The 11,800-nt window shown below is 47.0% G+C and overlaps 1 protein-coding gene across 2 annotated transcripts in view; it reads right to left on the bottom strand.

The window, feature by feature from the left end:
* Window positions 1–11: 11 nt before the first annotated feature.
* Window positions 12–11,800, bottom strand: part of has3 (hyaluronan synthase 3) — a 229,020-nt gene continuing 217,231 nt past the window's right edge. For both annotated transcript variants that reach the window (XM_041192259.1, XM_041192257.1), the window contains exons 3-4: window positions 4,516–4,617; window positions 12–1,590 (exon numbers count right to left, since the gene is read on the bottom strand). In XM_041192259.1, coding sequence (XP_041048193.1) covers window positions 661–1,590; window positions 4,516–4,617 — 1,032 coding nt within the window. In that variant the 3' untranslated portion in view covers window positions 12–660. The remainder of the gene's footprint in view (window positions 1,591–4,515; window positions 4,618–11,800) is intronic.

The following is an 11,800-nucleotide window of genomic DNA, read 5'->3' as shown; positions in this document are numbered from 1 at the left end:
CAAGGTTTTCAGTTAAAATCTGTTCACCTGCAGTAACTGAAGCTCAGGTGCTTTATTAAATACAGAATCTGACAAATACATTCATACAAAAATAAAATAAGTTACATTTTCGAAAGACAGAGCAATATTGTAAACAAGAGGTTGCTTGTTCAGCGATTTGTTTCCCCTGAAATGAGAGTGTTTCTCATGTTCACATTGTGGCCTGTAGGAACGTCAGCAGAACCAGGCTGAAGTTTCATTCAGTATAAATATGCAAATAGGCTCTAATAAAAGATCAGGCGATGTGCCAGGATTCGGTTCTGATAGCAGCACCTGTTTAATACTAACGCTCTATTTACGCCTCCACCCTAAGGTGCTAACTTTCACCCACACCCATCTCAGGGTACTAACTGTCACCCACATGCCACCTTGGGGTGTTCATGCTAGCTCCCTCTGACAATGCTGCAGAAACATCACTTCTTTTTCTTAAACATTTACAGTTTTTCTTTATTAAATAAGTAAAAATTATTAAATTGGAGGAAAAAAACACTCCTGGACTCATCCCACAGAACAGGAGGTTTGATGGTATCAAGAGCCCTGGTGGGCGGCACAGCCACATATACTGCCAGGGAGTTGGCAGTGCCAGTGTGGATATGGCTGTGTAAGAGCAGGGCCTGGGCTTTAGACCTCCAGGAAGGCTAGGTCACAGTGCTCTCGCTTGCGGCCACATGGCTTGGTGACGATGCCCAGGTAGAGGCCGAGCAGTAGCAGCCAGTAACAGGTGTATATGGTAGAACCGATAATGAGGAAAGGCCACTCAGTGTCGGGCAGGGGCTGCTGGCTCTCCCGGTAGATGGTGTATCCCAGACCCCCGGACAACACTGCAAACCAGACAGAGACGGGCAGCAGGCCCACAAGGTTAACCACAAGCTTGCGGCGCCCTGATGTGCCCCAGCCAGGCCGGTTGATGGTGAGCAGGGCGAAGAATTTGGCAGGCAGGAGGCTGGACATGTACAGTAGTGAGTAGAGGGATAGGAAGAGCATTTGTGCTGATCCCCGAAGTAGGCAGGCGAAGGCAGCCTTCAGCACCCCTACCCCTTGTACAGCCAGCAGAAAGAGCAGGATGTTCCACAGTCGACCCCTGTAGAAGAGCTGCAGCACAGTGCCCGTGAGGAAGAAGGGGAAGAAGCCGCTGACTACAGCCTCGTATGTCATCCATGGATGGTGCTTGTGGAAACAGAGTGCACCATACAGCCACTCGCGGAAATAGGACTTGCTCCAGCGGGTCTGCTGGTTGAGCCAGCGGAAGTAGCGGCTTGGCGTTTCGGTCAGGCAACGGGAGCGGGCTGTATACTTGGTCTTGAAGCCCAGGCCCAGCACTCGGTTGGTGAGGTGTCGGTCATCTCCAAAGCTGCATCTGGAGCCCAGAAACTGCTGGCTGTACCAGTCACACAGGAAAAGACGCAGAAGGGGATTGCGGTACATGCCCAGCGGCCCACTGATGCACTGCACACAGCCAAAGTAGGACTGGCAGGCCCGCTCCACATTAAAGGCCATCCAGTAACGTACACTGCTCAGAAAAGAGATCCACGAATCATACAGGTTCAGGATCTGCAGACAAAGGAGACCAGAGTTATACTGCATTGGCTGATGCTCACAAGGCTCTAAGTTCAATCACAGAGCATTGCAGGGACTGGATAATGGGGGGATAGGATGGTAGACAGAGTAATGGGGATAACATGGGGAGAAACAGGTTATTAAGGACAATGGGGAGAGACCAGTTAATGTTGAAAACAGAGAGACTGGTTATTGGGGATATGAGGGGATGGACTGGTGTGGGGACAGCAGTGGGGAGAGACTTTAATGAGCAAAGCAGGGGAGGAGACTGGTTAATGATGAAAATAGAGGAGACTTTAATGGGGAAAATGGGAGAAAACTTGTGAATGGGCACATGGATAGAAGACTGGTTAATGGGGACAGCAGGATGGAGACTGGTGAATGGGACAACGGGGACAGACCAGTTAATGGGGACATGGGGAAGGGGGAACTGGTTAATAGAGACAGCAGTGGAGAGACTGGTTAATGGGGTAAAAACAACTTCCTAGAGTTCCTGCAAACCTGAAACAAGGGCAGAAAAAGCTGAAATAAAAACAGAAAATGCTGGAAAAGATCTGACTACACTAATCCCATTTTACAGCGCTTGGTCCTTAGCCCTGGAGGCTATGGCAACGCAAATTAATATCTAAATACTTCTTAAACTTTATGAGAGTTTCTGACTCAACCACCCTTTCAGGCAGTCAGTTCCAGACTCTCACCACCCTCTGGATGAAAAAGTCTCTCCTGAACCCCCTTCTTAGCCTTCTACCTCTTACCTTAAATCTATGCCCCCTGGTTATTGACCCCTCTACAAATGGAAAAAGTGCCTTCCTATCCACCCTATCTATGCCCCTCATAACCTCAATCAGGTCCCCTCTCAAACTTCGCTGCTCCAAGGAAAACAGCCCAGCCTATCCAATCTTTCCTCATAGCTCAGACCCTCCAGCCCAGGCAGCATCCTGGTAAATCTCCACTGCACCCTCTCCAGTATAATCACATCCTTCCTATAATGTGGTGACCAGAACTGCACACAGTACTCCAGTTGTGGCCTAACCAGCGTTTTATACAGTTCCAGCTTAACCTCCCTGTTCTTGTATTAAGTGCCTCGGCTAATAAAAGCAAGTATCCCATATGCTTTCTTAACCATCTTATCTATCTGTCCTGCTACTCTCAGGGATCTATGGATATGCACACTAAGGTCCCTCTGATTTTCAGTACTTTCCAGGATCCTATCATCATAGTGTAATCCCTTGCCTTGTTAGCCCTCCCCAAGTGCATTATCTCACACTTTTCCAGGTTGAATTCCATTTGCCACTGCTCTGCCCACCTGACCAGTCCATTGATATCCTCCTGCAGTTTACGGCTATCCTCCTCACTATTTACCACCCTACCAATTTTCGTGGGAACTGCGAACTTCTTAATCATACCCCCTACATTTAAGTCCAAATCATTTATGTACACCACAAACAGCAAGGGCCCCAGCACTGAGCACTGCGGAACCCCACTGGACACAGGCATCCAGTCACAGAAACAACCCTCTACCATCACCCTCTGCTTCCTGCCTCTCAGCCAATTTTGGATCCAACATGCCACTTTGCCTTTGATCCCATGGGCTCTCACTTTCTTGACCAGCTTGTCTTATCAAAAGCCTTGCTAAAGTCCATGCATATCACATCAAATGCTCATCAACACTCCTGCTTACCTCCTCAAAAAATTCAATCAAATTTGTCAAACACGACCTTCCCTTAACAAATCCATGCTGACTATTCCTGATTAATCTGTGTCTCTCCAAGTGCAGATATACTCTACCCTCAGAATTATTTTAGTAACTTCCCCCACCACCAAGGTTAGACTGGCTGGCCTGTAATTTCCTGGTCTATCCCTTCCTCCCTTTTTTAATAATGGGACAACGTTAGCAGTCCTCCAGTCCTCTGGCACCTCACCTGTGGCCAGAGAGGATTTGAAAATTACTGCCAGGGCCTCTGATATCTCTTCCCTTGCTTCCCTCAACAGCCTGGGATACATCTCATCCGGGCCTGAGAATTTATCCACTTTTAAGGTTGCGAAACCCACTAGTACCTCCTCTCTCTATGTTAATTTCCTCTAATATTTCACAGTCCTGCACCCTGATGTCTATACCTTTTCTCCAAGGAAAACAGTCCCAACCTCTCCAATCTATCCTCATAGCTACAGTGTTCATCCTGGGAATCATTCTTGTGAATCTCCTCTGTACTCTCTCCAATGCCTTCACATCCTTCCTCAAGTATTGTGAAGGCTGATGCAAAGTATTTATTGAGGACTGTACCCACATCTTCCAGGTCCACACACAGATTACCTCTGTGGTCCCTCATTGGTGCTACTGTTTCCTAGTTATTCTCTTGCTCTTTATATATTTTAAAAAACCCTTTAGGTTTTCCTTTATTCTACCCATCAATGCTTTCCCGTGTACTCTCTTAGCTTTCCTAATTTCCTTTTTAAGTTCCCTCTGCACTTTTTATACTCCTCTAGGGACTCTGCCGTATGGAACCCTCAGTATCTGCCATAAGCTTCTCTTTTTTTCCTTAATCCTAACCTTTATGTCCCTTGACATCCAGGGTTCTCCAGACTTTGTCTCCCCCTTTGTCTTTATGGGAACATTATTTGCCCTGTACTCTCGCTATTTCCTCCTTGAATGCCTCCCACTGCTCTGACAATTTCATCTGCAAGTAGCTGCTCCCAGTCCACTTGGGCCAAATCATATCTCATCTTAGTAAAATTAGCCTTTCCCCAGTTTAGAACTTTTATTCACCTGAGAGGTCAACCAGTCCCTCTAACACCCCACCCCAAATGGCTGTTTCACAGAAGGTCCAACCCTCTGCCCAATTTCAGGGAATTTGTTTCTGGATGGAGGAATCTACTCAAACTGTCACAGTTCAGACATTAACAGGAATTTGTGCCAACCTGCACATCCCCGCCAACTGCCCCCACACTGGGGTCTCCATCCAGGACTCTCACCATCTCTGCAGTACAGGCCGGGTCCAATACTGTGTCTGAATCACACACCTGAGGAGAAAAACCAGAGGGAGTCAGTCATTTCCAGCTTGTTTATGAAGGCAGAACTAACACAGTGATGGGCATTAATAACAACTGATAACCTTGGATAGGCCATTGTGCCTATCATCAGAACAGTCCACTATCTGAGCCACGCTGACCACTTTAATCTCAGTTACAATCACTATTGAGGTAGTTGTGGATCTTCAACGCTTGGGCCTCTACCCTTTGGCTCCTGGTCACTGTTAGTTACCTCTGGGTGCAGCAGAGAGATCACAGAATTTTTACAATATAGAAGGAGGCCATTCAGCCCATTGAGTCTGCAATGGCTCTCTGAAAGAGTATTCTACCTAGTCCCACTCCCTTGCCTTACCTCCCGTAATCTTGTACACTCTCTCTTTTCAGGTAGCAATCCAATTCCCTTTTGAATACCTCGATCAAACCTGTCTCCACCACCCTCTCAGGAAGTTCGTTCCCAACTCCAACTATCCTCCGGGTGAAAATATTTTTCCTCACATCACTTTTACTCCTTTTGCCAATTATTTTGAATCTGTGCCCTCTAGTTCTTGATGCTCTGAAGTGGGAACAGTTTCTCACTATTTACTCTGTCCATACCCCTCAGGATCTTGAACACCTCCATCAAATCTCCTCTCAACATTCCTTTCTCCAAGGAAAACAGTCCCAACCTCTCCAATCTATCCTCATAGCTACAGTTCTTCATCCCGGGAATCATTCTTGTGAATCTCCTCTGCACTCTCTCCAATGCCTTCACATCTTTCCTCAAATATGGTGCCCAAACTGGACGCAGTACTCCAAATGAGGCCTAACTAGTGTCTTATACAAGTTCAACATGACCTTCTTACTCTTGTACTCAATGCCTCTATTAATAAAGCCTAAAATACTATATGCTTTATTAACTGCTCTCTCAACCTTCCTGCCACCTTCAATGACCTATGTACGTATACACCAAGGTCTCTCTGTTCCTGCACCTCCTTTTGAGTTTCTCCCTTTATTTTATACTGTCTCTCCACATTCTTCCTGCCAAAATCAATCACCTCACACTTCTCTGCATTGAACTTCATCTGCCACTTGTCTGCCCAACCCATCAACATGTCTATGTCCTTTTGAAGTTCACGACTATTCTCATCACAGTTGACAACGTTTCCAATCTTCGTATCATCTGCAAGCAAAGGTTCAATAGGCTGATTTCTGGAAAAAGATTGCTGTCCTATGAGGAGGGATTGAGTAGTACTGGCCTATATTCCCTGGAGTTTAGAAGAATGAGGGGTGAGCTCATTGAAGCATAAAATTTTGAGAGGGCTTGACAGAGTAGATGCCGAGAGGCTGTTTCCCCAGGCTAGATAGTGGGCTGGATTTTCCCACCTTAGTTTTTTTTTCCAGATGTCAGGACCATTTTTAAGTCATGAGTACAATTGTCACAGAAGTGGGATGTTTTTATATTTGTCCAGTGGATGTGGGCATCACTGGCAATGCCAGTATTTATTGTCCATCCATAATTGCCCTTGAGAAAGTAGTGCTAATATGGACTTATTGACACTGTTCTAAAGAGTGTGCAGGGTCAGAGGGACATGGGGGTGTATGTGCATCGATCTTTGACATATTGAGAGAGTAGTTAGCAAAACATGTGGATTCTTGGGCTTCATAATTTGAAACAGTGAGCTCAAAAGCAGAAAAGCTATGTTGAATCTTTAAAAAGCTCTAATTTGGCCCCAACTGGAGTATTGCGTCCAGTTCTGGTCACTGCACTTTCGGAAGATGTGAAGCCTTTGAGGGGGTGCAGAGGAGATTTATTGAATGGTTTCAAGGATAGGCAGGGGGAGTTGGCAGGAGCGGGGGTTGTTTATATACAAGCTTAGTTTAGAGAAGCTGAGGTTGTTCTCCTTGGAGTAATTTGCGTAAAACATTGGCTCAGCCTAAGCTGGAGTATTGCGTCCAGTTCTGGGATACACACTTTAGGAAAGATGTGAAGGCATTAGAGAGAGTGCAGAGTTGTAAAGAACCTTGGTGAGGCCACAGCTGGAGTACTGTGTGCAGTTCTGGTCACCACATTATAGGAAGGATGTGATTGCACTGGAGGGGGTGCAGAGGAGATTCACCAGGATGTTACCTGGGATGAAACATTTACGTTATGAAGAGAGGTTGGATAGACTTGGGTTGTTTTCGTTGGAGCAGAGAAGACTGAGGGGTGACCTGATCGAGGTGTACAAGATTATGAGGGTCATGGACAGGGTGGATAGGGAACAGCTGCTCCCCTTAGTTGAAGGGTCAGTCACAAGGCGGCATAAGGTCAAGGTGAGGGGCAAGAGGTTTAGGGGGGATGTGAGGAATAACTTTTTTACCCAGAGGGTGATGACGGTCTGGAATGCGCTGCCTGGGAGGGTGGTGGAGACGGGTTGCCTCACATCCTTTAAAAAGTACCTGGATGAGCACTTGGCACGTCATAACATTCAAGGTTATGGGCCAAGTGCTAGTAAATGGGATTAGGTAGGTAGGTCAGGTGTTTCTCATGTGTCGGTGCAAACTCGATGGGCCGAAGGGCCTTTTCTGCAGTCTGTGATTCTGTGGTTCCATGAAAATATTCACAAGAATGGTTCCAGGGATAAGGAACTTCTGTTAATTCAGATAGATTGAAGAAGTTGGAACAAAAACATAAAATGCTGGAAAAACTCAGCAGGTCTAACAGCATCTGTGGAGAGAAAAACAGAGTTAACGTTTCAAGTCCATATGACTCTTCTTGAGAGCTAAAGAGAAGTAAAAATGTAATAAAATTTATAATGTTTAAGGAGGGTGGGACAGGTGAAGCTGGATAGAAGGCCAGTGGATAGGTGGAGGCAAAGGAGAGATTGCAAAAGATGTCATAAAGAAAAGGACAAAGGGGTGTTAATGGTGGTGATACTGGCTAAAGGAGGTGTTGCTGGTGGCATTAAGGTCAAAAAGCAGAATGTGATAATAGCAGGACAAGGGTAAGCACTCTGGAAAGAACAACATGAACAAGTGACAGATGGTCCTTGTGGGTTTGGGGACGATGTGGGAAAAAAGATTGAAATTAGGATAAAAGCTGGGGATAAAACAACGAATAAAAATGAAAACAAATAAAAATAAGTGGATAAAAAATAAAAATAAAAATGAATATTTAAAAAAGGGAATCAAAAAGGGGTGGGGATGGAGGAGAGAGTTCATGATCTAAAATTGTTGAACTCAATGTTAAGTCTGGAAGGCTGTAAAGTGCCTAGTAGGAAGATGAGGTGCTGTTCCTCCAGTTTGCGTTGAGCTTCATTGGAACAATGCAGCAGGCCAAGGACGGACATGTGGGCATGAGAGCAGGTTGGTGTGTTGAAATGGCAAGCAACAGGGAGGTCTGGGTCATGCTTGCGGACAGACCAAAGGTGTTCACAAAGCGGTCACCCAGTCTGCATTTGGTCTCTCCAATGTAGAGGAAACCGCATTGGGAGCAGCGGATGCAGTAGACCGAATTAGGGAAGTGCAAGTGAAATGCTGCTTCACTTGAAAGGAGTGTTTGGGCCCTTGGACAATGAGGAGGGAGGAGATAAAGGGGCAGGTGTTGCACCTTCTGCGATTGCATGGAAAGGTGCCATGGGAGGGGGTTGAGGTGGAGGGGGTGATGGAAGAGTGGACCAGGCTGTCCTGAAGGGAACGTCCCTACAGAATGCCGACTGGGGAGGTGAAGGGAAGATGTGTTTGGTGGTGGCATCACGCTGGAGTCGGTGGAAATGGCGAAGGACGATCCTTTGAATGTGGAGGCTGGTGAGGTGAAAAGTGAGGACAAGGGGGACCCTATCATGGTTCTGGGAGGGAGAGGAAGGTGTGAGGGCAGAGGTGCGGGAGATGGATCGGACACAGTTGAGGGCCCTGTCAACCACAGTGGGGGTGAACCCTCGGTAAGGAAGAAGGAAGACATGTCAGAAGTGCCGTTTTGGAAAGTGGCATCATCGGAACAGATGCTACGGAGGCGAAGGAACTGAGAGAATGGGATGGAGTCCTTACAGGAAGCAGGGTATGAGGATCTTACGTCCAGGTAGCTGTGGGAGTCGGTAGACTTGTAGAGAATATTGGTGGACAGAAATAGACAGAGAGGTCAAGGAAGGGAAGGGAAGTTTTGGAGTTGGACCACATGAAGGTGATGGAGGGGTGGAAATTGGAAGCAAAATTGATAAATTTTTCCAGGTCCAGACGAGATCATGAAGAAGCACTGAAACAGTCGTCGATGTACTGGAGAAAGGAATTGTGGGAGGGGGCCAGAGTAGGACTGGAACAAGGAATGTTCCACATACCCCATAAAGAGACAGGCATAACTGGGGCCCATGAAGGTACCCATAGCCACATCTTTTATTTGGAGTAAGTGAGACGAGTTTAAGGAGAAATTGTTCAGTGTGAGAACAAGTTCAGCCAGACGGAGGAGAGTAGTGGTGGATGAGGATTGTTCAGGTCTCTCTTCCAGGAAGAGGCGGAGAGCCCTCAGACCATCCTGGTGGGGGATGAAGGTGTAGAGGGACATCCATGGTGAAGAGAAGGCGGTTAGGGCCAGGGAACTGGAAATTGTTGAGATGATGTATGGCATCAGAGGAATTGCGGATGTAGGTGGGAAGAGACTGGACAAGGGGAGAGAGAACGGAGTCAAGATAGGAAGAAGTGCGTTCCATGGGGCAGGAATAGGCTGACACGACTGGCCTACTGGGACAGTCCTGTTTGCGGATTTTGGGGAGGAGGTAGAAGTCGGCTGTCCGGGGTTGGGAGACTATGAGGTTGGAAGCTATGGAGGGAAGATCTCCAGAGGAGATGAGGTCAGTGACTATCCTGGAAACTTGATATTCAGTGGTGGGGTCATGGTCCAGAGGGAGGTAGGAGGAAGTGTCTGAGAGTTGGCGCTCAGCCTCTGCGAGGTAGAGGTCAGTGCGCCAGACAACAACAGCACCACCCTTGTCAGCAGGCTTGATAACAAAGTCAGAGTTGGACCTGAGAGAACGGAGTGTGGCAAGTTCAGAAGGAGACAGGTTAGAGTGCGTGAGAGGAGCAGAGAAATTGAGATGGCCGATATCAGAGCGACAGTTCTCAATGAAAAGATCAAGGTCAGGTCAGAGGCCAGAGGGAGGGGTCCAGATGGAGGGAGAATACTAGAGGCAGATGAAAGTATCCATTGAACGGGGGGGAAGACTCCTGCCCAAAGAAGTGAGCATGGAGACGAAGGCGGCAGAAGAAGAGTTCAGCATCGTGCCAAGCCCGGAATTCATTGAGATGAGGGTGTAAGGGGGTGAAACTGAGTCCTTTGCTGAGTATAGAACGTTCAGCATCAGAGGGGGGAAAGTCAGGGGGTATAGTGAATACACGGCAAGGGCTGGGATTAGAAGCTGGGATGGGGTCAGAGGGGCAAGAAGGGATGGAGGGTCCTGGATGGGTGTTGGTGTCAATGAGTTGTTGGAGCTTGCGTTCCTTAGCACCTAAAGAGAGAGACTAAGTTTCTTGTTAAGGCGTCAGATGAGACGAAGAATAAAATGAAACTGGGGACAAGGACACCTTAGAGATGCGTCGGACACGGTTAAGGACCCTGTCAACTATAGTTGGTGGGAAACCTTGGTTAAGGAAGAAGGAAGACATGTCAGGAGCACTGTTTAGGAATGTGGCATCATCAGAACAGATGCAACAGAGGTGAAGGAACTGAGAGAATGGGATAGAGTCCTTACGGGAAGCAGGGTGTGAGAAGCTGTCATCGAGGTAGCTGTGGAAGATGGTGGGCTTGTAATGAATATTGGTGGACAGTCTATCACCAAAAATTGAGACAGGTCAAGGAAGGGAATGGAAGTGTCAGTGATGGACCGTGTGAAAGTGTTGGAGGAGTGGAAATTGGAAGCAAAATTGATAAACTTTTCCAGGTCCAGACGAGAGCATGAAATGGCACTGAAACAGTCATTGATGTACCGGAGAAAGAGTTGTGGGAGGGGGCCGGAGTAGGGCTGGAACAAGGAATGTTCCACATACCCCATAGACAGGCATAACTGGGGCCCATGCGGGTACCCATAGCCACACCTTTTATATGGAGGAAGTGAGACAAGTTTAAGGAGAAATTATTGATTGAGAGAAGTTGTTCAGCCAGACGGAAGAGAGTGGGGGTGGATGGGGCTTGTTCTGGCCTCTGTTCAAGGAAGAAGCGGAGAGCCCTCAGACCATCTTGGTGGGGGATGGAGGTGTAGAGAGTTTGGATGTCCTTGTGAAGGGGAGGCGGGGCCAGGGAATGGGAAATTGTTGATATGACGTAGGGTATCAGAGGAATCATGGATGTAGGTGGGAAGAAACTGGACAAAAGTTGGAAGTTGGAACTGTTTTCTTTGGAGAAGAGAAGGTTGACAGGAGAGGTGTTCAAGAGAGGTAGTGAGGTATTCAAATCATGAAGGGTCTGGACAAACTAGATAGGGGGAGCTGTTCCCATTGGTGGAGGGATCAAGGACAAGCCAGCACAGATTTAAATTAATTGGCAAAAGAAGTAGTGGCTGCATGAGGAAAAATTTCTTCATGCAGCAAGTGGTTAGGATCTGGAATCCGCTGCCTGAGAGTGTGGTCGAGACAGGATCAGTTGAGGCGTTCAAGAGAAAATTGGATCATTATCTGTAAAGGAAGAACGTGGGGAGGAAACGTGGGAATTGCTCATTTGGAGAGCTGGTGCAGACATGGTGGGTCAAATAGCCTCCTTCTGTGGTGCAATACTTCTGTGATTTTTCTGTTTCTATAAAAGTCTTAAAATGTGAAATTTTGTCCTTCGGTTTGTTTCTGTTGGATGTTTGGGAAATTCGTTTATTTTTACAAGTTTTGATCTGAACCAGGAACTGGAACAGGAGTAGACTACCTGGCCCCTCGAGCCTGCTCCACCATTCAACAAGATCATGGCTGATCTGATTATGGCCTCAACTCCAAAAGCTGCCCCCCCTCGATAACCTTTGACAGTCTCTACTGGGATCATAACAAGTGTCAGATTACATTTTATTTTCATACTGTTCTGGCCTCTCGCTGTGCACTCGCATCTTTTGTGTTGAAGAGCTGCAGACATTGTGAGGTCGTGTGTGGCGCTGATAAATTACCATTGCCCGAGAAAATTGTTCATATTGATTCAATAACAAGTTCAATTGGCTTTTCATTGTTTGTGGGGGTTGCTGGGCATACACAC

This window comes from Carcharodon carcharias, chromosome 7 (genome assembly GCF_017639515.1).
Source record: "Carcharodon carcharias isolate sCarCar2 chromosome 7, sCarCar2.pri, whole genome shotgun sequence".
Taxonomy (NCBI): domain Eukaryota; kingdom Metazoa; phylum Chordata; class Chondrichthyes; order Lamniformes; family Lamnidae; genus Carcharodon; species Carcharodon carcharias.
This window is presented reverse-complemented; position numbering and strand designations above follow the sequence as displayed.